Raw genomic sequence first — 25,394 nt, forward strand, 5'->3', positions numbered from 1 at the left:
CTGACGTTGGATGAGAATACCTGTCTCGTAATCTGCACTTAAATTCTAATGGCGTTCAATAGGGTTGGGATCAGGGCTCTGTGCAGGCTACTTGAGATCACCTACAACAAACTGGTCAAACCAAGTATTTATTGAGATTTCCTTTTTTTGGGCACAAGTGCACAGTCATGTTGAAGCCATTATTGCACATTTTACTTTGATAGCTCATAATGGAAAATGTCTTTGTTTGGCATCAGCTGACAAGCAGGGATCAGGGGTTAAGTTAAGGTTCTCATACATGGAGCGGATATTTAAAAAGAATGGTTATTTTAGACTTAAAATGTTGGTTATCGGCATGCTCCACTCAACTATTGCGTGCAGTGACCAAGCAACTCTTTGTTTTCCCATTCGAAAAAATTTAACGGGGATAGTGAATAACTGGATTGCTCTTAGCCGATGTACACACGGTCGGAGATTCCGACAACCAAATCCGTCTGAGTAATTCCGACGGATTAATTCCGGACGAGGTCCGGAAGTGATGTTGCATACACACGATCGGACCAAGTTGTCGGGAAATCCGATTGTACATAACGTGATGACGTTATTTCGTTACGACGGGACTACGTTCAGGCTAGTAGCCAATAGCTTTGGTCTAGGAATTTGATCTGAGCATGCGTGGCACCTTGTCCGTCGGAGTAGGCTACACATGATCGGAGTATGTCCGATCTGAGCATTTTGTCGGAAAATATTTCCGGCAAGTTGGAAAAGTTGGTCCGACGGATATTCCGACGGAAACAGTCCGATGGAGACCACACACAGTCGGAATATCCGACAAAACGCCCCGATAGGAAACATTCCAACGGAATCTCCGACCGTGTGTACAAGGGCTTACAGTATCTCACAAAAGTAAGTACACCCCTCACGTTTTTTGTAAATCTTTTCTTCTATCTTTTCATGTGACAACACTGAAGACATGACACTTGTCTACAATGTAAAGTAGTGAGTGTACAGCTTGTATAATAAATACAATATCAAAATAACTCAACACACAGCCATTAATGTCTAAACCACTGGCAACAAAAGTGAGTATACCCCTAAGCCCCCGTACACACGGTCGGACATTCTGCCAACCAAATCCGTCGGATTTTGTCCGTCAGATTTTGTCCATCGGATTGTGTCCGAAACTGTTGCATACACACGGTCGGACAAAGTTGTCGAAAAATCCGATCTTTCAGAACGTGATGACGTAATTTCGTTACAATGGGACTACGTTCAGGCTAGTAGCCAATAGCTTTGATGTAGGAATTTGATCTGAGCATGCGTGGCACTTTGTCCGATCGGAATTCTCTACACATGATCGGAGAATGTCCTATCGGACCAGTTTGTCGGAAAATATTTCCAACAAGTTGGAAAATGTGGTCCGACTGATATTCCAACGGAAACAGTCCAATGGAGACCACGCACAGTCAGATTATCCGACAACACGGTCCGATAGGACACATTCCGACGGATTCTCCGACCGTGTGTACGGGGGCTAAGTGAAAATGTCCAAATTGGACCAAAAAAGTTTCAATATTTTGTGTGGCCATTATTTGAATATTATTTATTTTAAACTATGATTGGAAGGTGATATTTTGATAAGTAAGCACTACATAGAAAATGAATACTGAACCCCATTTTCAGAACGCGGCAGGTCAACTTACTGCAGAACTTGTTGGTTCTCCATGGATAGATGGTGACTCCAGCCTCTTGACACTCTTTTGCATAGCTGGCAACGATTTTGCAAACGACTTCTGGTCTGTTTTCATAGAAGCAAGCGTCATACACACAGCTCTTGTAGGGTCCATCTGGGTTAATCTTGGCATGGCATTCACGGAAAGGCCCGGTCTTGTCTTTGATGATTCCGCAGCCCTGCTTGTTGTTAATATGGAATAATTCCAGTTGGGCTAACTTGGTACAGTCTCCCTTGTCCTCTTCATAGCAACCTGGGACATTCTGCACCTTCCAGCTGTTTCCGAAGAGGAGCGGCTTGTTGGTCAGTTGGTTGTTTTTCATTGTGAGATCGTTCTCCTTCTTGCCATCAAAGTTACCGCAAAGACCACAAACGGCTCCAGCGTAAGTGCTTGGAAGAGTGACGGAGACATAGCTGTCCCAGTTGTAGGTCACACGGAGACCAAAGCTGGTTTGGAGGACAGCAGAATAGCCTTGCTTGTAGATAGAGAGCTTGCCGTTGTCAACAACAAACGGCAGGTTGGTTAAAAGTCCATTAACCTGAAGAAAATAACAGTGAATTGTATAAAAACCGACAGATCACCATCTAACTTTAAAAATGATTGGCTGTTAAACAAAAAAATACAGACGATTTTACATAATGCTGAAAACCTGGCAGAAACACAATTCTTCATTTATTTATGAAATGTTAGTACTCAACTCTGTCTTAAAGTGTACCTCCAGCCTGAAGTGGAAGTTCCGCTCATCTGATCCCTCCCCCCCTCCAGTGCCACAATCGGCACCTTTCGGGGGGGGGGGGGAGGGTGCAGATACCTGGATAATTTCCAGTCTGAACTTTTTCCGAGCGAAAAAATAGAGAACCTGCTCTCAATCTTTTTCTGGCTGGAATTCCGCCAGCAAAAGTCCGATGGAGCGTACACACGGTCGTAATTTCTGACCAAAAGCTCTCATCCGAATTTTGCTGGGGGAATTTCTGATCGCGTGATCAGCCCAATTATTTTATATATTGTGAGTGAAAGGTAACGTTACGCCGAGTAAGTTGATACCTAACAAGTCACGCTTGTGGAATGGCAACAAACTTTTACCCTTATGCCCCATACATACGGTCGGAAATTCCGACGGAAATAGTCCGAGCGGATTATGTTGTCGGAAAATTCGATCGGACTTTTTCGGATCGTGTGTAGAGAATTCCGATGCACAAAGTGCCACGCATGCTCCGAAAAAATTTGGAGACGAAAGCTATTGGCTACTGGCCTCTACGTAGTATAACGTCACCTCGTTCCGAACGATTGGATTTTCCAAGAACTTGGTGCGACCGTGTGTATGCAACACAAGTTTCAGCCAAAAGATATTTACACTTAAATGCAATAAATTAAAAAAATTGTCATTTAAAAAAAAAATTAAAATTAAAAAAATGGCCCTTTAGGAGCAATGGGCGGAAGTGACGTTTTGACGTCGCTTCCGCCCTGCAATGATATGGAGAGGGGTGGGGGCCAACTTCCCCTCACTCATCTCCATGTCAGGCTAGGGAGAGGAGCCAATCCCTCCTGCCATGCTCCTTTGCCCTCCGCCGCTTACCGGAGCCATTGGTAGCAGCGGAGGGCAATGGAGCGTGGCGGGAGGGATTGGTGGGCCCTCTGCCACCACTGACAAAAGAGATTTTGCAGTGAATCTGCCGCAGAGATCTTGAAGCGGACCGCCCACTGAGGAAGAGAATACCTGGGTTATGGCAGCTAATCATAACCCCCGTATAACGACGGAGGGCGGTCCGGAACTGGTTAAGATCAACCTTCTGTAATATGCTGCACAGTGCTGTCAGTCTGAAACTGAATAAACCTTCAGGAGGAGGGAAGACCGGAGTCACCTGTTAATTGGACATGTGTGATCCGTTTCGTTATGAATCGAAAAATTCAAACAAAAACTTTCATTATTCGGAGATTGGGATGTATCCAAATTTCCCAGTCACAATAGTAACAAATTTCAATGAATCGGAAATAAACAGGTTAACAAATAGCCCTAGAAATGTATAAAACCGAAGGCTCACCAGAATCCTGTCCCTGTACTGCCTCTGGATGGAAATATCGAAATCGCACAACTTGACTTGCACTGCGGAGGTGTAAGACACGACTTTGCTGCCCCGGAATTCATTCTGGACGTTGACCTGGAAGTCTACCAAGTCATCTGACTTCTTGCAAAGACCCGCAAACTGGTAGATGCACGTGCCCTGGAAATCAAACCTTGACCCATCGAAGCTGACGTAGTGGGGGTCTCCGGAGGCGGAGCAGGTGCCATACGAGACGGGGTAGCAATTCTGGATGCCGTTGACCACTGAGCAGGTCTCGGAAGACTTGCAGCGGGTGGCTTTGCATTCTACTTTCTTGGTGGTGGGGTTGCAGGTGCACTGCTGCTCGCACTTTTTATCCCCCCAGAATTTCTCATTGGGAGCGTAGAGTTTGCCTTGGTAGACGCAGCCACAGTTGGCTTTGGGCGCACATTTTCCTTCATCAAGCACGTAGCCCTCCTTGCACTGGCAAGACTCCACACACTGATCAGTACACACGGATGGAGTGGCATCGTCGTTACATGTGGCCGGACAGGCTTTGGAGCATAGTTTGTATTCGCTGTTTGCAGGACATTGCATTGCTGTGGGAAACATTGAGTTAGTTAGTGTTATTAACAGTACCCTTACATTGCCATTACAATATCATGGAGATATACTACATTGTCAAAAGTATTGGGGCACCTGCCTTTACACACACGTGAACTTCAACGGCATCCCAGTCTTAGTCCGTAGGGTTCAATATTGAGTTGGCCCCACCCTTTTCAGCTATAACTAACAGCTTCAACTCTTCTGGGAAGGCCGTCCACAAGGTTTAGGAGTGTGTCTATGGGAATGTTTAACCATTCTTCCAGAAGAGCATTTGTGAGGTCAGGCACTGATGTTTGTGGATGAGAAGGCCTGGCTCGCAGTGTCCTCTGTAATTCATCCCAGAGGTGTTCTGTCGGGTTGAGGTCAGGACCAGTTAAGTTCCTCCATCCAAAACTTGCTCATCCACGTCTTTATGGACCTTGCTTTGTGCACTGGTCCAAAACATTTGGTGGAGGTGGGGATTATGGTGTAAAGGTGTCCCAATACTTTTGACAATATAGTGTATGTTTTAGACTAACACGGACTATAGTGCGGAATTCTTCCTGTTCTTTTCCCAATAATTTTTAAACCAATTTAATTATCATATATATTTTTTTGTTCCAATAAAGAATTGCATGCAATTAAAACAGATGACTGGCCTCCTAACGTTGTGCAGTGTGATTCGTTTAGCATTCGAAATTTGGACAAAATATTCATTATTCAGAGATTCAGATGTATCTGAATTTCTGAATCACAATGGTAACAATTTTCAGCAAATCCAAAATAGATTATAAGGAAACAAATTATCCAAATTATAGAATGAATTCAAATTCTACATGGGAACACATTGCAATAAATACAGTTAGGTATAAAAGCGAAATAATATGATGAGTCCTTTTTTTAATTTTTATTTTTACAAGGGGTGGGCATAAGGAGCCCTGGGACTGCCCTGGGCACAGCGTGTATTGTAGGGTTTGGGGGGGGGGGGGTGCAGAAGGAGTTACTGCTCTGGGCACAGCGTGTATTGTAGGGATGGGGGGGGTAGAAGGAGCGACTACTCTGGGAACAGCGTGTATTGTAGGGATGGGGTGGGCAGAAGAAGTGACTGCTCTGGGCAGAGCGTGTATTTTAGGGATGGGGGGGAAGAAGGAGAGACTGCCCTGGGAATGGCGTGTATTGCAGGGGATGGGGGGGCAGAAGGAGTGACTGCTCTGGGCACAGCATGTATTGTAGGGATGGGGGGCAGAAGGAGTGACTGCTCTGGGCATAGCATGTATTGTAATGATGGGGGGCAGAAGGAGTGACTGCTCTGGGCACAGCGTGTATTGTAGGGATGGGGGGGCAGAAGGAGTGACTGCTCTGGGCACAGCGTGTATTGTAGGGATGGGGGGGCAGAAGGAGCGACTGCCCTGGGCACAGCTTTTTTTTTTGTAGGGATGGGGCAGAAGGAGTGACTGCTCTGGGCACAGCGTGTATTGTAGGGATGGGAGGGCAGAAGGAGCGACTGCCCTGGGCACAGCGTGTATTGTAGGGACGGGGGCAGAAGGAGTGACTGCTCTGGGCACAGCGTGTATTGTAGGGATGGGAGGGCAGAAGGAGCAACTGCCCTGGGCACAGCGTGTATTGTAGGGACGGGGGGCAGAAGGAGTGACTGCTCTGGGCACAGCGTGTATTGTAGGGATGGAGGGCAGAAGGAGCGACTGCCCTGGGCACAGCGTGTATTGTAGGGATGGGGGGCAGAAGGAGTGACTGCTCTGGGCACAGCGTGTGTTGTAGGGATGGGGGGGCAGAAGGAGTGACTGCTCTGGGCACAGCGTGTATTGTAGGAATGGGGGGGAAGAAGGAGCGACTGCTCTGGGCACAGCGTGTATTGTAGGGATTGGGGGACAGAAGGAGCGACTGCCCTGGGCACAGCATGTATTGTAGGGATGGGGGGGCACTGCAAGTTCCTTCTACTATAAGGCTGACAGGAGTAGTGACAGCAGCATCACTACTTCTGTCAGCTCTCAGTATAGAAGCAGCAAGAAAAAGAGAGGAGAGCCAGCAGGAGGTGCAGGCTGAAAAAGATTGGAGAACGATTTGCAAACTAAATTTAAATCATTTTGTAAGGCAATATCAACAAAGGAAAGCCTTGTTTGCCCTAAGAAAATATTTGAATGAATGAAAATATTATTGTCAAATGAACAGGTTTCTAGTAGAAATATAAATATCAATGTGGTTCATAATGGGTTTGTATGTGTGAGAACTAAACTGGTTAAATTGCATACTGATTTGTTACTTTTTTTATTTTATTTATTATTCTTTATTAATTTTTTCCTTTAATACAAAGCTTCATAATAATAAAAAAAATAATATGATGATTCCTACTTAGGCTACTTTATAGAACAGAATATAAAATTAATAAAAAAAAATAATAGAACAGAATAAAACAGAATAGAACAGAAGGAAACTGGAATGGAATAGTATAGACAATAAATTAATAGAATAGAATAAAATATGAATCCAAAATAAACTATAATGAAATTAAGTATCCAAATTTTATTTGAAAATGAATTCAAATTTGATTCGATTTAGAAAACGAATAAATGAAACAAAACTAAATAAATCCTGAAAACTAAATTAAACAAATGTAACTAATTTAACTAAACAAAATTATTTAAATAACAAATTAAACTATAATGAGATTAATTATTAAAATTGTATTTGAAAATGAATTCAAATTCTAAATCGAAACAGATTGAAATGAATACCGTAAGGTATAAAAGTGAAATAAAATGATTTCTACTTAGGCTGCTTTTAGAATAGAAGAGATTAGAACAGATTTGAATAGAAAAAAAAGGTATAGGATAGAAATAAATAAAATAAACCCGAATGGAATTGAATATAACTTAATAGAGTATAAAGAATAGACCAGAAAAAACATAGAATAGCATAAGAAAGAAAAGAAAAAGGAACAGAATAAACAAATTAGAAAAGAAAAGAGAAAACAAAAGAATAGCGTAAAATAGAATAGAATAAAAAGAATATAACTATCTTCTGAAATTCAAATCTATAAATAAATAAATTCGAATTTGAATGCCGCTTCAATAATTTTCAATCTGGTCGAATTCGATTTAGAAAATGAATAAATGAAACAAAACTAAATGAATCCCGAAAACGAATTAAACAAATGTAACTAATTTAACTAAACAAAATTATTTAAATAACAAATTAAACTATAATGAAATTAAGTATTCAAATTTTATTTGAAAATTAATTCAAATTCTAAATTGAAACAGATTGAAATTAATACCGTAAGGTATAAAAGTGAAATAAAATTATTTCTACTTAGGCTGCTTTTAGAATAGAAGAGATTAGAACAGATTTGAATAGAAAATAAAGGAATAGGGTAGAAATAAATAAAATAAACCCGAATGGAATTGAATATAACTTAATAGAGTATAGAGAATAGACCAGAAAAACAGAATAAGAAAGAAAAGAAAAAAGGAACAGAATAAACAAATTAGAAAAGAGAAAACAATAGAATATAGTAAAATATAATAGAATAGAATAGAATAAAAAGAATATAACCATCTTCTGACATTCAAATCTAGAAATAAATAAATTTGAATTCGAATGCCGCTTCAATAACTTTCGATCTGGTTGAATTAGATTTAGAAAACAAATAAATGAAACAAAACTAAATAAATCCTGAAAACTAAATTAAACAAATGTAACTAATTTAGCTAAACAAAATTATTTAAATAACAAATTAAACTATGATGAGATTAATTATTCAAATTTTATTTGAAAATTAATTCAAATTCTAAATGGAAACAGATTGAAATGAATACCGTAAGGTATAAAAGTGAAATAAAATGATTTCTACTTAGGCTGCTTTTAGAATAGAAGAGATTAGAATAGAAAATAAAGGAATAGGATAGAAATAAATAAAATAAATAAAATAAACCCGAATGGAACTGAATATAACAGAATGGAGTATAAAGAATAGACTAGAAAAACATAGAATAGCATAAGAAAGAAAAGAAAAAGGAACAGAACAAATTAGAAAAGAAAAGAAAAGAAAAGAGAAAACAATAGAAGAGAGTAAAATAGAATAGAATAGAATAAAATGAATATAACGATCTTCTGAAATTCAAATCTAGAAATAAATAAATTTGAATTTGAATGCCACTTCAATAACTTTCAATCTGGTCGAATTTTCTTTCGAAAACGAATAAATGAAGCAAAACTAAATAAATCCAGAAAACTAATTAAACAAATGTAACTAATTTAACTAAACGAAATTATTTAATTAACAAATTAAACTATAATGAAATGAATTATTCAAATTTTATTTGAAAATTAATTCAAATTCTAAATCGAACCACATTGAAATGAATACCGTAAGGTATAAAAGGTGAAATAAATTAATTTTTTTCGTTCTGCATGTCTAAAAAAGATTTTGCTAAAATTGCTTTTACTTACGGCATCCAGCGATCGATCTCCACTCTCCAATGTCCACCTTGCTTCTCTGGCAGGCTTCTGCATAGGTCTTCAGACTTTGGCACAGGATCTGCTTGGATCCGGCATTCATGCACAGGTCATACACGCAGTTATCGACGTACGTTTTCGGATCAATGACCGAGTGGCATTTAGCGAAAGGACCGTTGAGAACTTTAGACAGCAGGCCGCAGTTTAGCTCTCCTCCGTATTTTTGTTGAGTGTCAAGAGGGCAGGCCTTGCATTCTCCATTGCAGTTGTGCCAGCAGAAGCGGTCTCCATCCTCCACTTTCCAGCTCTTACCAAAATCAAGTAGATTAGTAGCTTTAACACCATCTGGGGTCGTCAGATCATCCGAAGGGTTGCCGTTGTAGTTTCCGCACAAGCCACAGACACTTCCGAAGAAGCTACTGGAGATGTATACTTTCAGTATTGAGTTCCAGTCATAGAATACCTTCAAGGAAAAGTCGGTCTCAATGACGACTGAGCTCCCCGATTGGTAGAGCCGGATTTGACCTTCGTTCAGATTGATAGGCAAACGTTGACGTTGATTGTTCACCTACGGAGAAGAAAAATTTGAAAAAAATATTTGCATCTAAAACCGCACACACCGATTTGCTCTTCAGCATGTACCTGAAAGTTAGATCCACCCAACTTTCCAAGTCAACCAAGTTTTGAACTTACCCTCACAAAACCATATTCGTATCTCACTAGAGATATTGTTTGGTCATACACCTGCACGTTGACATAACTGACGTAGGCAACGCGAGTGCTGCCCCGATTTTCGTTCTTGGCCTCAATGTTGAAGGTCGGCAGGTCTTTGTCACCGTTGCAGGTCTTGGCGATGGTGTAAGTGCAGGTTCCTTGGAAGTCATAGAAGTAGCCATCAAAGGTTCGGTAATGGGGGTCACCAACGGCATGGCAGTAGGCTTCTGAATCTGCGATGCATACCGGCTTCCCGTTGACCATTTGGCACTTTTCCTTCGTTCTGCATTTTACGGTACTGCAACTTGGCGCTGATGCTGCATTATCTTTATAGGGATCAAACAGATAATATTAATCAACGCGATGATATGATGGGATAAGATAATAATAATAAGTGATAATAATAAGTGAAGAATCAAGTTTGAAAATTGTTGGTCATTTTTTCTAGACCAACTTTTCAGGAAATTAGCAACTCAAAAAAATGTGACCCCCCCAATTTTTTTTTTAATTTCTTAACCCCTTCATGCCTAAGGGTAAAACAAATCTTAACACCTAAGCACAATTTTGCAACTTTGACATCTGTTAGTAAAACTGTACATATCATCATCACAATTACTTTGTGAATCTAGGTGGATTATACCGCGTTTTTTCAAGACCAATTGGGCTTTCTTTTGGTGGTAAGTGGTAATGGGTATCTCCGGATTTTTTATTTTTTTATTATCAAAGGAAAACTGTCCCAAAATAGAAAAAAAAATAAAAATAAAAAACATTTTTTTTTTCCAATTTAGCTTACCCCTTACAAGACACTCAACATATATTTAGGTTACGGGTTTGAAGTGGTGTAGAGGTTATAGCTGGACTTTTTCAGCCTGCTATTGTCTTTCAGATGAAAATGATCTGAGCGGCTTATTAGCTGCCAGATCTCTTTTAGAAACAGAGAGGGGGGGACGGGACAGAGAGTGGGGGGTGACCATTCTTCCAGAAGCTCATTTGTGAGGTCAGGCACTGATGTTGGATGAAAAGCCCTGGTTCACAGTCTCCGCTCTAATTCATCCCAAAGGCGTTCTATCAGGTTGAGGTCAAGTTCCTCCACCCCAAACTCACTCATCCACGTCTTTTTGGACCTTGCATTGTGCTCTGGTCCAAATCATTTGGTGGAGGGGGTATTACGGTGTAAAAACACTGTTGACCCTCCCTGCTGGTCACCAGTGTTTCTTGGGCTTAATGTTCTCACCGGCGAGTCTGAGAAATGATCCGTGTAGCTGGACACAGAAGTGAGAAGAGACCAGCTTGTCTCTATGATCTAGGAGGACTGGAGCAATGTCATGACGTCACTTCCGGTTTAGGGCAGATGTAAACAGTTTTTTCTTTTTTTGAAAGCATCAAATCAATGTTTTTTTTTATTTTTTAATTGATACTTTCAAGGGTATAGGAGAGATCTGGGGTTGTATAGCCCCCAGATGTCCCCATAAAGAGAACCTGTCATCCTTTATTTCTATCAAGGGATGATAGGAATAAAATTGATAAAAGTCAAAGAAAAAAAATTATATATAATAATAATACATATATATATATATATATATATATATATATATATATATATATATATATATATATATATATATATATATATATATATATATATATATATATATATATATATATATATATATATATAATTATTATTATTATTATTTAAATATTTATTTATTTTTCAACTTTTACACTGTATCTTTAACTTTTTTTCAAGGGGTTTTATAGCCCCAGATTTTGCCATAAAGAGGACCTGTCATCCTTTATTTCTATCAAGGGATGATAGGAATAAAATTGATAAAAGTCAAAGGACAGAGTAAAAAAAATAAAAAATAAAAATATATATATATAATAATAATAATAAAAAATATATTATATATATATATATATAATATTTATATATAATTATTATTTAAATATTTATTTATTTTTCAACTTTTACACTGTATCTTAAACTTTTTTTCAAGGGGTTTTATAGCCCCAGATTTTGCCATAAAGAGGACATGTCATCCTTTATTTCTATCACTAGGGATGATAGGAATAAAAGTGATTAAAAAACAGAAAGCTAAATGACAGTGTAAAAATAAATAAATTAATTAATAAATAATAATAAAAAACTTTTATTTTTATTATTATTATTATTATTTTTACACTGTCCCTTTAAAACATTTTTTCAAAGGTATATGAGAGATCTGGGGTTTGATAGCCCCCAGATTTCTCTATAAAGAGTACCTGTCATCCTTTATGTCTATCACAAGGATAGATAGGAATAAAAATGATCAGAAAAAAAAAGAAAAAGTTAAAGGGACAGTGTAAAAAAAAACATTTTTAAAGGGTCTTCCATTGAGATTTTTAAGTATCGTAGTTTTTTGGAGTAACCCTGGAAAATCTACCCACCCCCTCCTAGTTGTCTACAATTTGGGATGACGGTGCCAATACTTGTACTTTTTTGAGGCTAACCTCTCCTGAAGTATCGTCATTTTTCGTCATTTCACGAGCATGCACAATTTTAAAGAGTGACAGGTTAGGTATCTATTTATATGCCGTAACATCATCTTTCGTAATTTACCAAACAATGGATTATATATATTGTGTTTTTGGCATTAAAATTAATGAAAGTTTATTTGTTCGCAAAATAAATTGCGTTTGAAAAACCGCGTGCAAAACACAGCGTGACATAAAAAAATTGCAACAACGGCCATTTTAATCTCTAGAGCAGGAGTCTCGAAACTACAGCCCTCCAGCTGTTGCGGAACTACAAGTCCATTGAGGCATTAAAAAGAAAAATCCACCGCTCCAGGCTGATCCACCAAGAAACTGGCCACTTCAAACAAGTAGGGGTCCCAGGTGCAGGCTAATTGCAGTAGCCAAATGAAGAAACCAAAAAAACTCTGGATAGCCGCATTCCGGATCAGGTAAAATAGGTTGTGCCTTTATTGTTTTCACCAAAAAAACCTTCACATTATACGAATTACAGCAGCAGAGGCAATGTAGATAAGCGCTAATTTCAGCGTGAAACGCGTCAGAATTCCCTTTTCTACATTCCCTCTACTGCTGTAATTCGTATGATGTGAAGGTTTTTTTTTGGTGAAAACAATAAAGGCACAACCTATTTTACCTGATCCGGAGTTCGGCTATCCAGAGTTTTTTCGGTTTCTTCCTTTGAGGCATTGTAAAACTCACTTTCACAGACATGACTAGGAGGGCCATCGTTTGGAGAGCTCTTCTCTAAGGTCTCCTTAAATAAAATATATAGATATACAATGTTTGGGGGTTCTAAGTAATTAGCTTGCAAAAAAATACAGATTTTAACTTATACACAAAAAGTGTCAGAAGAAGGCCTGGTCTTCAAGCGGTATACTTTAGATCTGACATATTCTTCGGAATTACTCTTTGGGATTTATTACTATCATAGGTAGCCTCATGACTGGTTTTATGGGACACAATGTGAAACTCACCATTTATGCAAACAGCTGGGGAGCCATAGCTGTTCAGCTTTATTAAGCCAAAGGAAAGCAGCAGGAAGGGTGACGTATTCTCAGTGAGTTGGAAGCTGAAGCCTTTGCCTAAACTTTCAGCTGCCCAGGAATAGTCAGTACCAGGGATGCTGGCCCACGTCAGGCCTTGAGCAGGGCCTTTATTGACAGTTACTCTAGAGACGTCCGCAGTCTTGGCCACTAAGGTGCCGTAGTTTTCAAACTCTTGTTGACCATAGATGTAGTAGGAAGAGCAATAAGCACTGATTGGTGGGATATTCATTAGGATGGGATCGTACTGTGTTAGGAACCTATCTTGCCAGCCAGTGCAATAATAAACAACTTGAATCCCAGCGCTGGCAGTAAGGTAGATGGGTGTTTTAACGGGCAATTCTAGCTGCACGACTTGCCCCGCGTTTAAGTTTTGGCTTTTCTTTGCTTCCTTTACTTGGTATTCAATCTTTGTGTTGTCAGCCGATGCCACCACAAAGACAATATCACTCTTGGTCTGGAGAAATAATGGCGGTATAATGAAACTGGAACCCCAGCAAGTCACGGGCCTGAGCTGCTCGTAGACGTGGTTGCACTTTGTGTTCTTCCATGTGCATGTGTGCCCGCTCAAAACTGCCACAGGTTTCTGAGACACGATTCTGGTTCCTGACAGGTCATCACTACTAAGAAGCTGGAGGGCGCTATAAGGGTCCAGAACGACAGTGAGCTTGCTGCCAGCTGGGTATCGCTTCTCTTGATAGTTGACTGCTCCTTTGAGGAACACATCAACGCTGGTGGATTCCTGGGCACTGATCACAGACAGTTCCTTAAAGGCATCACTCGGCCCATCCAGTGGTGTCACCGCATAGTACTCGGTGCCAAGACCTTGCACAGGGTATACCACAGTGGTGTCAGCACTTAGAGATTTGTAATTCAGAGCCAAGACTGAGATGTCTTTATCAGACTTGATACCGATAACATTGCATGTCAAACTGACTCCAGGCAACTCTGCATTTGCTGGGATTTCGACTCTGGCCGTGGTTCGTTCGTTCACTGTCAGGACTTGTTTGAAGCTGGATTTGTTCATCCATACGGTGACAGAGGTGGAAGGGGAATAGGCAGTGATAAACAATTGGAACTCGGCTTTGCTGTAGGAGGGCAGGTAATTCTGCATAAAGGCAGTGACAAATTCCTTGCCCAGTGGAGAAGCCAAGCTAGATCCTGAAAAACAGAACACAGAGAACTGGAGTTACTTATAATAGTTCATTTGCAAGATATCAAGAGTTGGATGTGTGCACCTTAGTTTCACATGGGTTATTTTTGAGTTATCAAAGTAGGGACCAAAGATGTTTTTGAAAGGATAGTGATGTGGACTCTTCAGATATCAAAAAAACATTTTAAGGCTCCACTCAATGGCTTTAGCTGTTGCCAGCCAGTCAAAGCCCAATTGTAGTCTCTTACCGTGTTGTATGTGTATAGCCATAAACTTCTGCGTGTTATGATGTTTAATTTATTTTCACTTGGAAATTCCTTTAAATATGAAGTTTCCGCATGGACATTTTGGCATAATTACATCGTTCCAGCTTGGACGAATGTAAGTATGAATATGCCATACCCAGTGGTGTATTTTGGGTTTTGTGCTGCCCTAGGCAAGACTAAAATTGGGCGCCCTCCCCATCTAAATTTGTCCCCACCCCAGCAGCTGTATACCTGTCTTGCCCCAGGGTCTGATGAAGAAGCTGTAGCCAAAACAGTTGAGGCTTCCTCATCAGATCCTGAGACATGATTTGTCCAAGTGCAACATATGCGGTCAACGTGGCAGAGGATGGGGTCAGCGGGACATAGGACTGGGTCAGTAGGGCAGAGGATGAGCTCAGCGGTACATAAGACATGGTCAGCAGGGCAGAATATGGGGTCGGTAGGGTATAGGACAGGGGTCAGTAGGGCAGAGCAAGGGGTCAGTGGTAGCAGGGGATGGGGTCAGCAGGACACAAGATGGGGTCAGCGGGGCAAAGGATGGGGTCAGTAGGAGATGTGAAGTAATCTCTGCATGGATGAAAAACAAAAACATAGAGCTCCACTCTAAGTACAAAATTGAAACTAAATAACCAGTTTATTGGTCAAATGGCAAATGGAGTCAGGAATATCAAAGCATGGGAAAATTATAAAGAGTCTAGAGCAGTGGTCTCCAAACTGCACCCCATGGGCCAGATATGGCCCTTTGTTTGCCTTTATGTGGCCCTTGGGGCACTTTTCCATCCACTGGCACCAACAATGGGGCATAATTCATTCCACTGACACTATAAAAAGGGCACGATTCTTCCCACTGACACCAACAATGGGGTACAATTCCTCCCACTGACACTAAGGTTAGGGCATAATTCCTTCCATTGATGAGGCACAGTTCTTTCCTTTGATACCAAAGATGGGCCATTATTCCTTCCACTGACACCAAAGATAGGCATAGTTGACTCCAACTGGATGCCAGCACATTTTATACTTCCACTAACCCTAGTCTGGTCCCTCTAAAGTCTGAACGACATCAAACTGGCCCTTTGTTTAGAACGTTTGGAGACCCCTGATCTAGAGCATAGGCTGCTCAGTCAGGAGAAAGACCGCCAGACAGATCACTGTGTTCCAGGGAGCCCGGTGCCTCGTGTAGTCACGGGAGGCCACATGGGGGTGACGTCAGCCTGGGGCAGAAAGGGCGCATGGCTAATGTGGTTCAGAGCCCCCCACAGCTCATTTGTCAAAACACTACAGGAGGTATCAGGTTTCCCCGGAACACAGCGATCTGCCTGGTGGTCTTTCTCCTGACTAAATAAAGAGCCAACTCCGCCCTTCTGCCTGGGGGGGCAGCACCGCCCCCTAGAAAAATGCCGCCCAAGGCAAATGCCTTGTTTGCCTCATGGTAGATACGCATTTGGCTGTACCTGTAAGAAGCGCTACTACAGCTTCAGGGGACCCGTGCTGAGCAGCTGCCTTACTGCTTAGAGCACACAAGAGGTCAGCCACTTGGTCTGGCCATTCAGAGTAGGGAAAGAAAGTGCATCACAGTCAAACCATTTTGGGAGGTGTATGATACCCCCAGACTGAGCTCCAACCAGGCTATTTTCTCGATAAATGCAAAGCGTTCTGTGATTGGATGAGGTGGAGAGGCAGGGGGGGGGGGGGTGACATCAGACAATCAACTTGCATTCACTGAGAAAAATAAAAGGCGTTACCTGAATGGTGCCTGTGCCAAGCAAACAACCCCTTATAGTTACTATACAGTAGGACAGCTTCCACAGGGGCCGTACTACATACAAAAAGATATTCAACAACATACCTAGAATTCAGCTTTAATGAAAGAAAAGTAAATAGAAAGAATGTTGCTTTTTTTGGTACATAGCTGCTATACATGGGAGGAGAATGGGTCGTCTTATCTCATGGCTTTTGCCCAAGTCGCAGATTGTACACCTCCGGTGTGACTTGTTCTTTGTTTTCTTTGTAGAATGTTATAGAATGTTATAGAATGTTATAGAATGTTGTGTAACTTGTCCGCGGGGTATTTTAATAAAGAATTCTAGAGAGGTATACGCTTTCTTTACTGCCATTGATGTTTAACAGGGAAGACAAACACCTAAGGCCAAGCCCTTGGGTTGTAGTCGGAGGAAAGGTTAATAACATACAAAAAAAGTTCAATGAAATACGTTATAACTTGTATAACTTTCTATCTGACCAAAGCGATTCTCCTTCCATAGACAACCCCTAGGTACACACACATATAATACATGGGGTGGGGGGGCACTGAGATTGTGGGTTTATAAGGAGGAAAGAAAGAATGGTGGGCATGTCTTGCAATTAGAAAACCAGAGAAGAAGAATTGCCCATCCAATTTGTTCAACGTAAGAGAACCTGACACAGGAATACACTAAATCTCTAAACATTACCCGGGCACCGCAGTCCAAGAAGTGGATGGTTACCCCAGATCAGGGGTGTCAAATTCCATTTTTATCGTGGGCCACATCAGCATTATAGTTGCCCCCTAATGCCACATACACACGGTTGGAATTTCGGCCAGCAAAAGACCGATGAGAGCTTTTTCCTTGGAAAATGCAACCGTGTGTATGCTCCATCGGAATTTTGATTTCCGCCAGCAAATGATTGAGAGCAGGTTCTCAATTTTTCCGGCGGAAATTCTGATCGTGTGTATGCAGTTCTGACATACAAAAGCTCACGCATGCTCAGATTCAACTATGAGAGAGAAGCTATTGGCTACTGGCTATTGAACTTCCTTTTCCTAGTCCCGTCGTACGTGTCGTCGTACGTCAAAGTGTTCTTGACGGCCGGAATTTGGTGTGACCGTGTGTAAGCAAGACAGCTTGAGCGAAATGCCGTCGAAATTCCGTTGGGAAAACCCTCAGAGCTTTTTCCGTCCAAAATTCCGATCGTGTGTACGTGGCATAAAAGCCGGTTGTATCTGTAAGGCTAGGTGTCCAGAGCAACCCCCCCCCCCCCCCCGTCCTCCATCAGAAGTCAAGAGACCCCCAACCAGTGGCAGCTGGTGCTCAAACCCATTATCCTCCTCCAATGTACCAAATAAAGCTGCCAGAATGTGCAGAATGCTAAGACCGGAGAGGAGGTTGTTCTGTGACTGCACAGAGGGGTGCAGGATCTGTAGGAGGAATCCTGTCCTCCTCTCTGCTGCTGGCTGCTGGGACGGGAGGGGGGGGCAGAGACAAGCCTCTCCTCAGCTGCAGGGGGATAAGCAGGATCTGGCGGAGGAGTTCTGTCCTCCTCTCTACTGCCAACTGCTAAGATAAGGTGAGGGTGGAGGTGAGGGAGTGCTGCGGCTGCAGGCGAGGTAGAAGGGCCACATGAAATTGCCTGGAGGGCCGGATTCGGCCTGTGGGCCTTGTGTTTGACACATGTGTTCCCTGGATGATGCCTGGGCAAATTTTTGTCTCCTTCCCATTGTCTTGCTAATGATTGTGTGCCCCGGTCAGAGACAAAGGGGTGGCACATGCACATAAGGCAAGAACCTAGTAGTTATAAATACTAGCTGTGACCTATTGGTGATATATAAAATATAGGTGGATCATGGTGGGCTGCGTCAGCCTCTTGGCTAGTTATATGTCTTGGATATGACAGCAGTGAGAGCCTCCTACTACAAATGTTGGGTCTGTTTTGGGTTCAAAACTTTGACACCCCCCCCCCCCCCCCCACCACCACCACCACCTTTGTGTGTCAATGCTCTTCATAGGGTCTCCATCCCACTGTTGTGTGTTTCAGCTCCTCCTGTTACATTCTTCGTAATATAAAATATAATTTAAAAAATCCACTAGGGATGGCTACAGGTGTGAAGACCCAATAATTCTCTGTAGGGATGGTGAGAGACCCTGAAAAAAGTAGAAGTGTAGAACAGGTGTGCAAGCAATGGAGCTCAGCACAGGGATGTGCAGGTATGCAAACCCAGGCACCCCAAATAGGAATGGTGGGAAGTCCTCATAATGGACACAGCAGGTTTTCAGACCCAGAAGCTCAGAGCCGGGATATTGAGAACCCCTCATAATGGAGATAGAAGGGGTACAGATCCAGGATCCCAGTACAAGGATGATGGAAACCCCTCATAATGTGCACAGAAGGTGTACAGACCCAGGAACTCAGCACAGGGATGGTGGGAATCCCTCATAATGGGCACAGCAGGTGTACAGACCTGGGAACTCAGCACAGAGATGATGGGGACCCCTTATAATGGGCACAAAAGGTGCACAGACCTGGGAACTCAGCAAAGGGATGATGGGGGCCCCTCATAATGGCCACAGAAGGTGTACAGACTCAGGAACTTAGCACAGGATGATAAGAGCCCCATCTAATGGGCACAGCAGATGTACAGACCCGGGAACTCAGCACAGGGATGGTGGGAACCCCTCCTAATGGGCACAGCAGGTGTACAGACCCAGGAACTTGATATGGGGATGGTAAAAACCCATAATAATTGGCACATCGGGTGTACAGACCTGAGCACTCAGCACAGGGAAGGTGGAAACCCCTCATAATTGGCACAGCAGGTGTGCTTGTAAGGGGGCTTGTGATTGGCTGACTGTTGGTGCAAAATCTACAAGCTCTCACCCTGCTTCTTCTTGGATAGAATGGGGACCCACCTGCTGGTAACTGGTAGGCTTTGCCATATTGGGCTCAACTCTTTGCCAGAGGCCTTCCCATGACATTCTTGCCCATTAGCCTTTACACTGACAAGAAAGCAATGTCTACTCAAAAGTTGTAGTTTCTGCACTTTACTGTTGCTCATCAAAGATGGCAGGGAGAAATCACATCACACAGACATAGTTTTTGGGGGTCCCATGACATACAGCAAATGTACCGTAGCCATTTTCCTTTAGCGCCTCTCTCTCATTCCCAGGGTCATTAGAACTCACTCAAAGGGCTCTGACCTGCCCATTAAGCTTGATGTGTCTGGCTCATGACTCCCCTCATGTTGTTCCAGAGACAGGCCTGCTGGGGCCGCACCTCCAGATTTTGTACACTTCACCCAGGTGTCATGAGAAGTTCCAGAGGAATTAGAACACTCCCCAGTTAACACTTGGACTGGCAATAAAGATCTTTTGCATTCCTGCTCCCAGTCCCGGTAGACCACATTCCCACTTGACGATGGCGCTATTGCAGAATGACAGCTACAGTGCGGACGGCTAGTTCTGGGAGGCCGTTTTATGTCTGGAGTGTACAGAGGACACAGCTGATCACAGATTGAGGTAAAGAGCCAATCAGTGTCTCTTTACCACAGGATCAGCTGTATCCAATCACAGCTGATCACGGATGTAAATAGGAGCCGGTTATTGGCACTCCTTTCCTCATGCTGACAGCATGAGGAGCGGAAAAGAGAGCCGACAACTGGCTTCACTAAAAGAGACATGTACACTGATAATCAGGGCACTGCACTCCCAACAGTGCCCACCAGTGCTGCTAATCTGTGCCCACCAGTGCTGACAATCTGTGCCCACCAGTGCTACAAATAAGTGCCCATCAGTGTCTCCTCATCAGTGTTACCCATCAGTGCCGCCTACCAGTGCCGCCTATTAGTGCCACCTATCAATGTCCATCAGTGCCACCTATCAGTGCCCATCAGTGCCTATCAGTGCCCATCAGTGCTCATCAGTGCCACCTATCAGTGTCCATCAGTGCCACCTATCAGTGCTCATCAGTGCCTATCAGTGTCACCTATCAGTGCCCATCAATGCCCATCAGTGTCACCTACCAGTGCCCATCAGTGCCTATCAGTGTCACCTATCAGTGCTCATCAGTGCCTATCAGTGTTACCTATCAGTGCCCATCAATGCCCATCAGTGTCACCTACCAGTGCCCACCAGTGTCACCTATCAGTGCCCATCAATGCCCATCAGTGTCACCTATCAGTGCCACCTATCATTGCTCATCAGTGCCTATCAGTGTCACCTACCAGTGTCCATCAGTGCCTATCAGTGTCACCTATCAGTGCTCATCAGTGCCTATCAGTGTTACCTATCAGTGCCCATCAATGCCCATCAGTGTCACCTACCAGTGCCTACCAGTGTCACCTATCAGTGCCCATCAATGCCCATCAGTGTCACCTATCAGTGCCACCTATCATTGCTCATCAGTGCCTATCAGTGTCACCTACCAGAGTCCATCAGTGCCCATCAGTGTCACCTATCAGTGCTCATCAGTGCCTATAAGTGCCTATCAGTGCCCATCAGTGGTCATCATCAGTGTCACCTATCAGTGCCCATCAGTGCCTATCAGTGCCACCTATCAGTGCTCATCAATGCCTATCAGTGTCACCTATCAGTGCCCATCAATGTTACCTACCAGTGCCCATCAGTGCCACCTATCATTGCTCATCAGTGCCTATCAGCGTCACCTACCAGTGTCCATCAGTGCCCATCAGTGTCACCTATCAGTGCCCATCAGTGTCACCTGTCAATGACTATCAGTGTCACCTATCAATGCCTATCAGTGTCGCCTATCAAGGCCCATCAGTGCTGCCTATCAGTACAGCCTCATTAGTGCCCACCAGTGCTGCCTCATCAGTGCCCATCAGAACAGCCTCATCAGCACATCAGTGAAGGAGAAAAACGACCTGTTTGCAACATTATATAACAAAATATGACAACGTTTTTTGTTTTTTCTTTCAATTCTTTTTTTTTAAATAAAAAAAACAGCGGTGATTAAATCTCTATTTGTGTGGAAAGGTGATAAAAATATCATATGGGTCCAGTATTGCATGACAGCGCTGAAAGCTGAAAATTGGCCTGGGCCAGAACGGGGTAAAATTACCCGCTAGGCAAGTAGTTAATGCTAAAAGATGGGGAATTGTTTTTTTTTTTTTCGTTTGTTTTTTAAATATACTGTTGACCACAAATAGCAAAATGTCAGGAATTTATTAATGGCGCCATCTAAGGCTTTCCACCTTAACTAAGCTGGTGAATGAAGCGGAAAGAATTATGCTTTATCTCCACCAGCCTATCTTTAGGGAAGTAATTATATATATATATATATATATATATATATATATATATTTTTTTTTTTTTTTTTTTTTTTTAAAGTGCCGCTATTATCACATATATTTGAAATAAGCAAATATAAACCATATGCTTTATTAAACTTGCAAACTGGACTGATGTAGAATAGGGGGTTTGTGTAAAATGCTTGTATAGAGATAACATGCAATTATAGAGATAAACATCATGTTTGTATAGAAAGCAATATCTATTAAAAAAAAAAAAAAAAAACTGTAATCATAAAAAATGTCTAGAAAAATAATAAAATATTTTTAGTTTTTTTGCATTTTTTTTAACTGGGCTGTTGTGCTGGAAAACTAGCAGTTTACACAAGAAGTTATTATGTAAAATGCTTTACCAGTTATAGAAATAACATAATTTTTGCATCAAAAGCAATTTTTTATGATTATATATATATATATATATATATATATATATATATATATATATATATATATATATATATATATATATATATAAGCAATGTCCATAAAAAATATATATTTTACAGATTTATTTATTTTTTATGGACATTGCTTATATATATATATATATATATATATATATATAATCATAAAAAAGGTCTCAAAAATAATAACATGATTAGAATTGTTTACATTTAAAAAAAGATAATAATATTTTAGTATTTATAGACTGGGCTGTTATGCAGGAAGACTGGCAGTTTACACAAGAAATTAGTATGTAAAATGTTTTACCAATTTAAGATATAATATCATTTTTGTGTAGAAAGTAATATCTATAAAAAAAAAGTCTATAATCGTAAAAAAAAAGACTAGAAAAAAAATAAAATGGTTAGAATTTTTTACGTTTGTTTCTTAAATATTATGTTATTACTTATAGACTGGGCTGTTATCCATGAAGACTGGCAGTTTGCACAAGAAATTATTATGTAAAATGCTTTAGCAATTAAACAGATACAATATGTTTTCCTTAGAAAGCAATGGCTTTTATAAGCCTATCATCACAAGAAAATACTGGTCTGGAAACAGAAATAAAATGTTTTGAGTTTTCCCCATTTTTTTTTTTTATAATATTTTATATTATTTAGAGATGGGGCTGTTATGCGGGAGGACTATAATAAATTGCCCAGAATGCTTTACTTTAAAAATTAAACTTTAAAAAAAATTGAAACATTAATGAATGATTTTTTTTATCCAGAAAGTGATATTAAAAAAGAGAAGTATAAGTGCAAAAAAAAAAAGACCAGTCTGGAACTATAATAAAACATTTTGAGCTTTTTGCATGCTTTTTAGAAATAATATTTCAATATTACATACAGACAGGGAACATTTTTTTTTTTATCTCTTTCATTGATAAAACATTTTACTATTTTAATTTAATTATTGCTTGTGTAAACCACCAGTTTTCCCACATAACAGTCCTGTCTCTGACTAATGCTAAAATATTATTTCTAAAAAGCATGCAGAAAAATTCAAACATGTTATTATTTTTAGTTTTTGTTGCTTTCTTATGAGATATTTTTTTCTCTTTCCATGGTAAAGCATTTTACACATGTATTCATTGTGTACACCACCAGTATTCCTACATAACAGTCCTGCCTCTAAATAATTTCAATTTTTTTTCTAAAAAGAATAAAAAAATTTTTTTTATGGATGTCGCTTTCTAAGAAAAAGTTATTTTTATCTCTTTCAATAATAAAGCAGTTTACACAATAATGTCTGTGAACCACCAGTTTCCTTAGGAATTGATGTCTATCAAAATGTCAAAGATCACAAAAAAATACTAGTCTGGAAAGATAGCTAAATGTTCTGATTTTTTGTATGCTTTTTAAGTAATAATATTTTTTTTTGGGGGGGGGGGAGGGGAAGGTTCAAGTTATATAAATATCTGATCAATGTAAGCACCCCTGTAAGGGCTTGTTTACATGGGCAGCCAGAGGGTGGCAAAAGCAAGCAGGTGAGATGTGGTTTTGCTGCCCCCTGACCACCCACCAGGACACAAAAATGCACACTACATGTAGTACAGGGCTGTATGCACACCGACCCCCCGTGATGGCAACGATCAAATGATTTTCAAATGAATGGGACTTTGCTAAAACTAGCCCGCTACCGCGAACACCTGCGGTGCATTGGAATTTGAAGGGTTAAAACAGGTGGTGTGAAGGTGCCATATTTCCTCCTCACCACCTTTCCACCCCGCATCGCTTTGCAGATGGGTGGCAAATATGGCCGCACAGGTGAACATGCCCTTAGTGGTATGTGGTTTGTCCCAACCCCGGTAACTGCCAGTTTTGCTGAACAGCTTGTCCTCGTCCTTCCATTCCTCAATCTGTCACATACCTGGAACCAGCATACAGCCAGAACACTTGATATGTGGACCTTCAGAAGTCAGTCAGGGGTGGCAGCTCCCATCATTTAAAGGTTGACCATGAAGATTCAATGATAAATCCTAAACATACTTTAGGATTGCCTCCTTTATCTCCACACACCTGTCTCACTCAGTCTATATCCACAACACAGTATGGACATTTTATATCTCCTCACTCCCCTAGAGCAAAGGCATCTTCCCCTTCTAAATCATAACCCCTTTTAAGCTGGGAGGCTGCTCTAGCCACTACATATTCTAATTCCTTCCCAATAGCTGGCCGCCTGTTAAGTCAATTTATTTTGCATCCGACTATGTCGATTATTGGGAACTAGCACATAAAATCCTGCTAAGATGGCATTTAATCCCATTTTGTTTGGCTCAATTCTTCTCTTTTCAATCTTCTCTATACTGGAGGGGGTACAACCAAACTGGCAATTTATTCCATATTTTCAGGACTTGTAAAAACATTTAAAAAAACTGTTTCTGGAGGAAAACCTTCCAGATTATTTCAGAGGTGACTGGTGACTTGGTCTCTCCTAAACCGTCTCTTGCGACCCTGAATTGAGAAATTGAGAACTTTCCGGCCACACATTGCCTTGTAGTAACATTTGTCCTATTAGCTGCGAGGATCATTATTACCAGACGCTGGAAGCAAAATGTAGCGCCTAACCCATCCGGAATGAGCGAATGTTGCCCTTGAGAAGTGACAAGTTCTCAAAATTTGAGAACTCATGGAAATCTTGGACGGACCGGATTGCGAGATGTTGACCCAACCCTATGTTTCTAGAGTGCCACTTACTGTAGATTCCATGTCTTCTACCTTCATGTTAAAGGCTTAGTTATTATTTTTGTCTATTTTGATTTGAGAACATTGTCAGGGGCTGATGCCCTTTTGCAATGCACTTTTCTAAAACCAAATAAAAAAAAAATATATCTATCTATCTATATATATATATATATATATATATATTGGAAAGAAAAAAGATTCAATAATGAAGGAATGCATCTTATCATTGTGTGTTCTGTAGAAAGACAGAAATGTACTTATGGATTTGACGAGGTCTTCAAGAAGAGTCAACATTTATAGAGATTAGAGAATGTAGACACACAGGGCAGGACAGATTTATTGTATGTGAGGAGATATTGAAAATGAATTAGTTCCTTACCACACAGGAGAACCAGTGAGGCCCACAGCTGCAAGAACGTCACTCTACCCATGGCTGAAAAACATCAAACAAGAATATAAAACCACTGCAAGCCTATAGAAAGAAAGATCTCATCAATTACGTTATGTAAAGCTTGTAAAGTTCACACCTTTCCACTCCAGCAGAGCCATTTTTAAATACGATCACATTTTATTGGTTTATTCTTTCTTTAGACAGTACAGTCAGCATTCAAACTGAGCAGACACTCCAAGAAAATGATTCAAACAATAAGCAACTTAAAAACTATATAGCATTGGTCTACTGAAGATGCATTGGC

The 25,394-nt window shown here is 41.0% G+C and overlaps 1 protein-coding gene across 1 annotated transcript in view; it reads right to left on the reverse strand.

The window, feature by feature from the left end:
• LOC143933348 (IgGFc-binding protein-like) overlaps window positions 1-25,162 on the reverse strand; it is a 93,988-nt gene extending 68,826 nt beyond the window's left edge. Inside the window, exons 1-6 of the mRNA XM_077456213.1 lie at window positions 25,079-25,162; window positions 13,018-14,247; window positions 9,506-9,852; window positions 8,807-9,380; window positions 3,755-4,353; window positions 1,683-2,250 (exon numbers count right to left, since the gene is read on the reverse strand). Coding sequence (XP_077312339.1) covers window positions 1,683-2,250; window positions 3,755-4,353; window positions 8,807-9,380; window positions 9,506-9,852; window positions 13,018-14,247; window positions 25,079-25,130 — 3,370 coding nt within the window. The 5' untranslated portion in view covers window positions 25,131-25,162. The remainder of the gene's footprint in view (window positions 1-1,682; window positions 2,251-3,754; window positions 4,354-8,806; window positions 9,381-9,505; window positions 9,853-13,017; window positions 14,248-25,078) is intronic.
• Between the last annotated feature and the right edge of the window lie 232 nt (window positions 25,163-25,394).

Source organism: Lithobates pipiens, unplaced genomic scaffold (assembly GCF_037356315.1).
Source record: "Lithobates pipiens isolate NorthernLeopardFrog02 unplaced genomic scaffold, aLitPip1_a1.2 Scaffold_27, whole genome shotgun sequence".
NCBI lineage: Eukaryota > Metazoa > Chordata > Amphibia > Anura > Ranidae > Lithobates > Lithobates pipiens.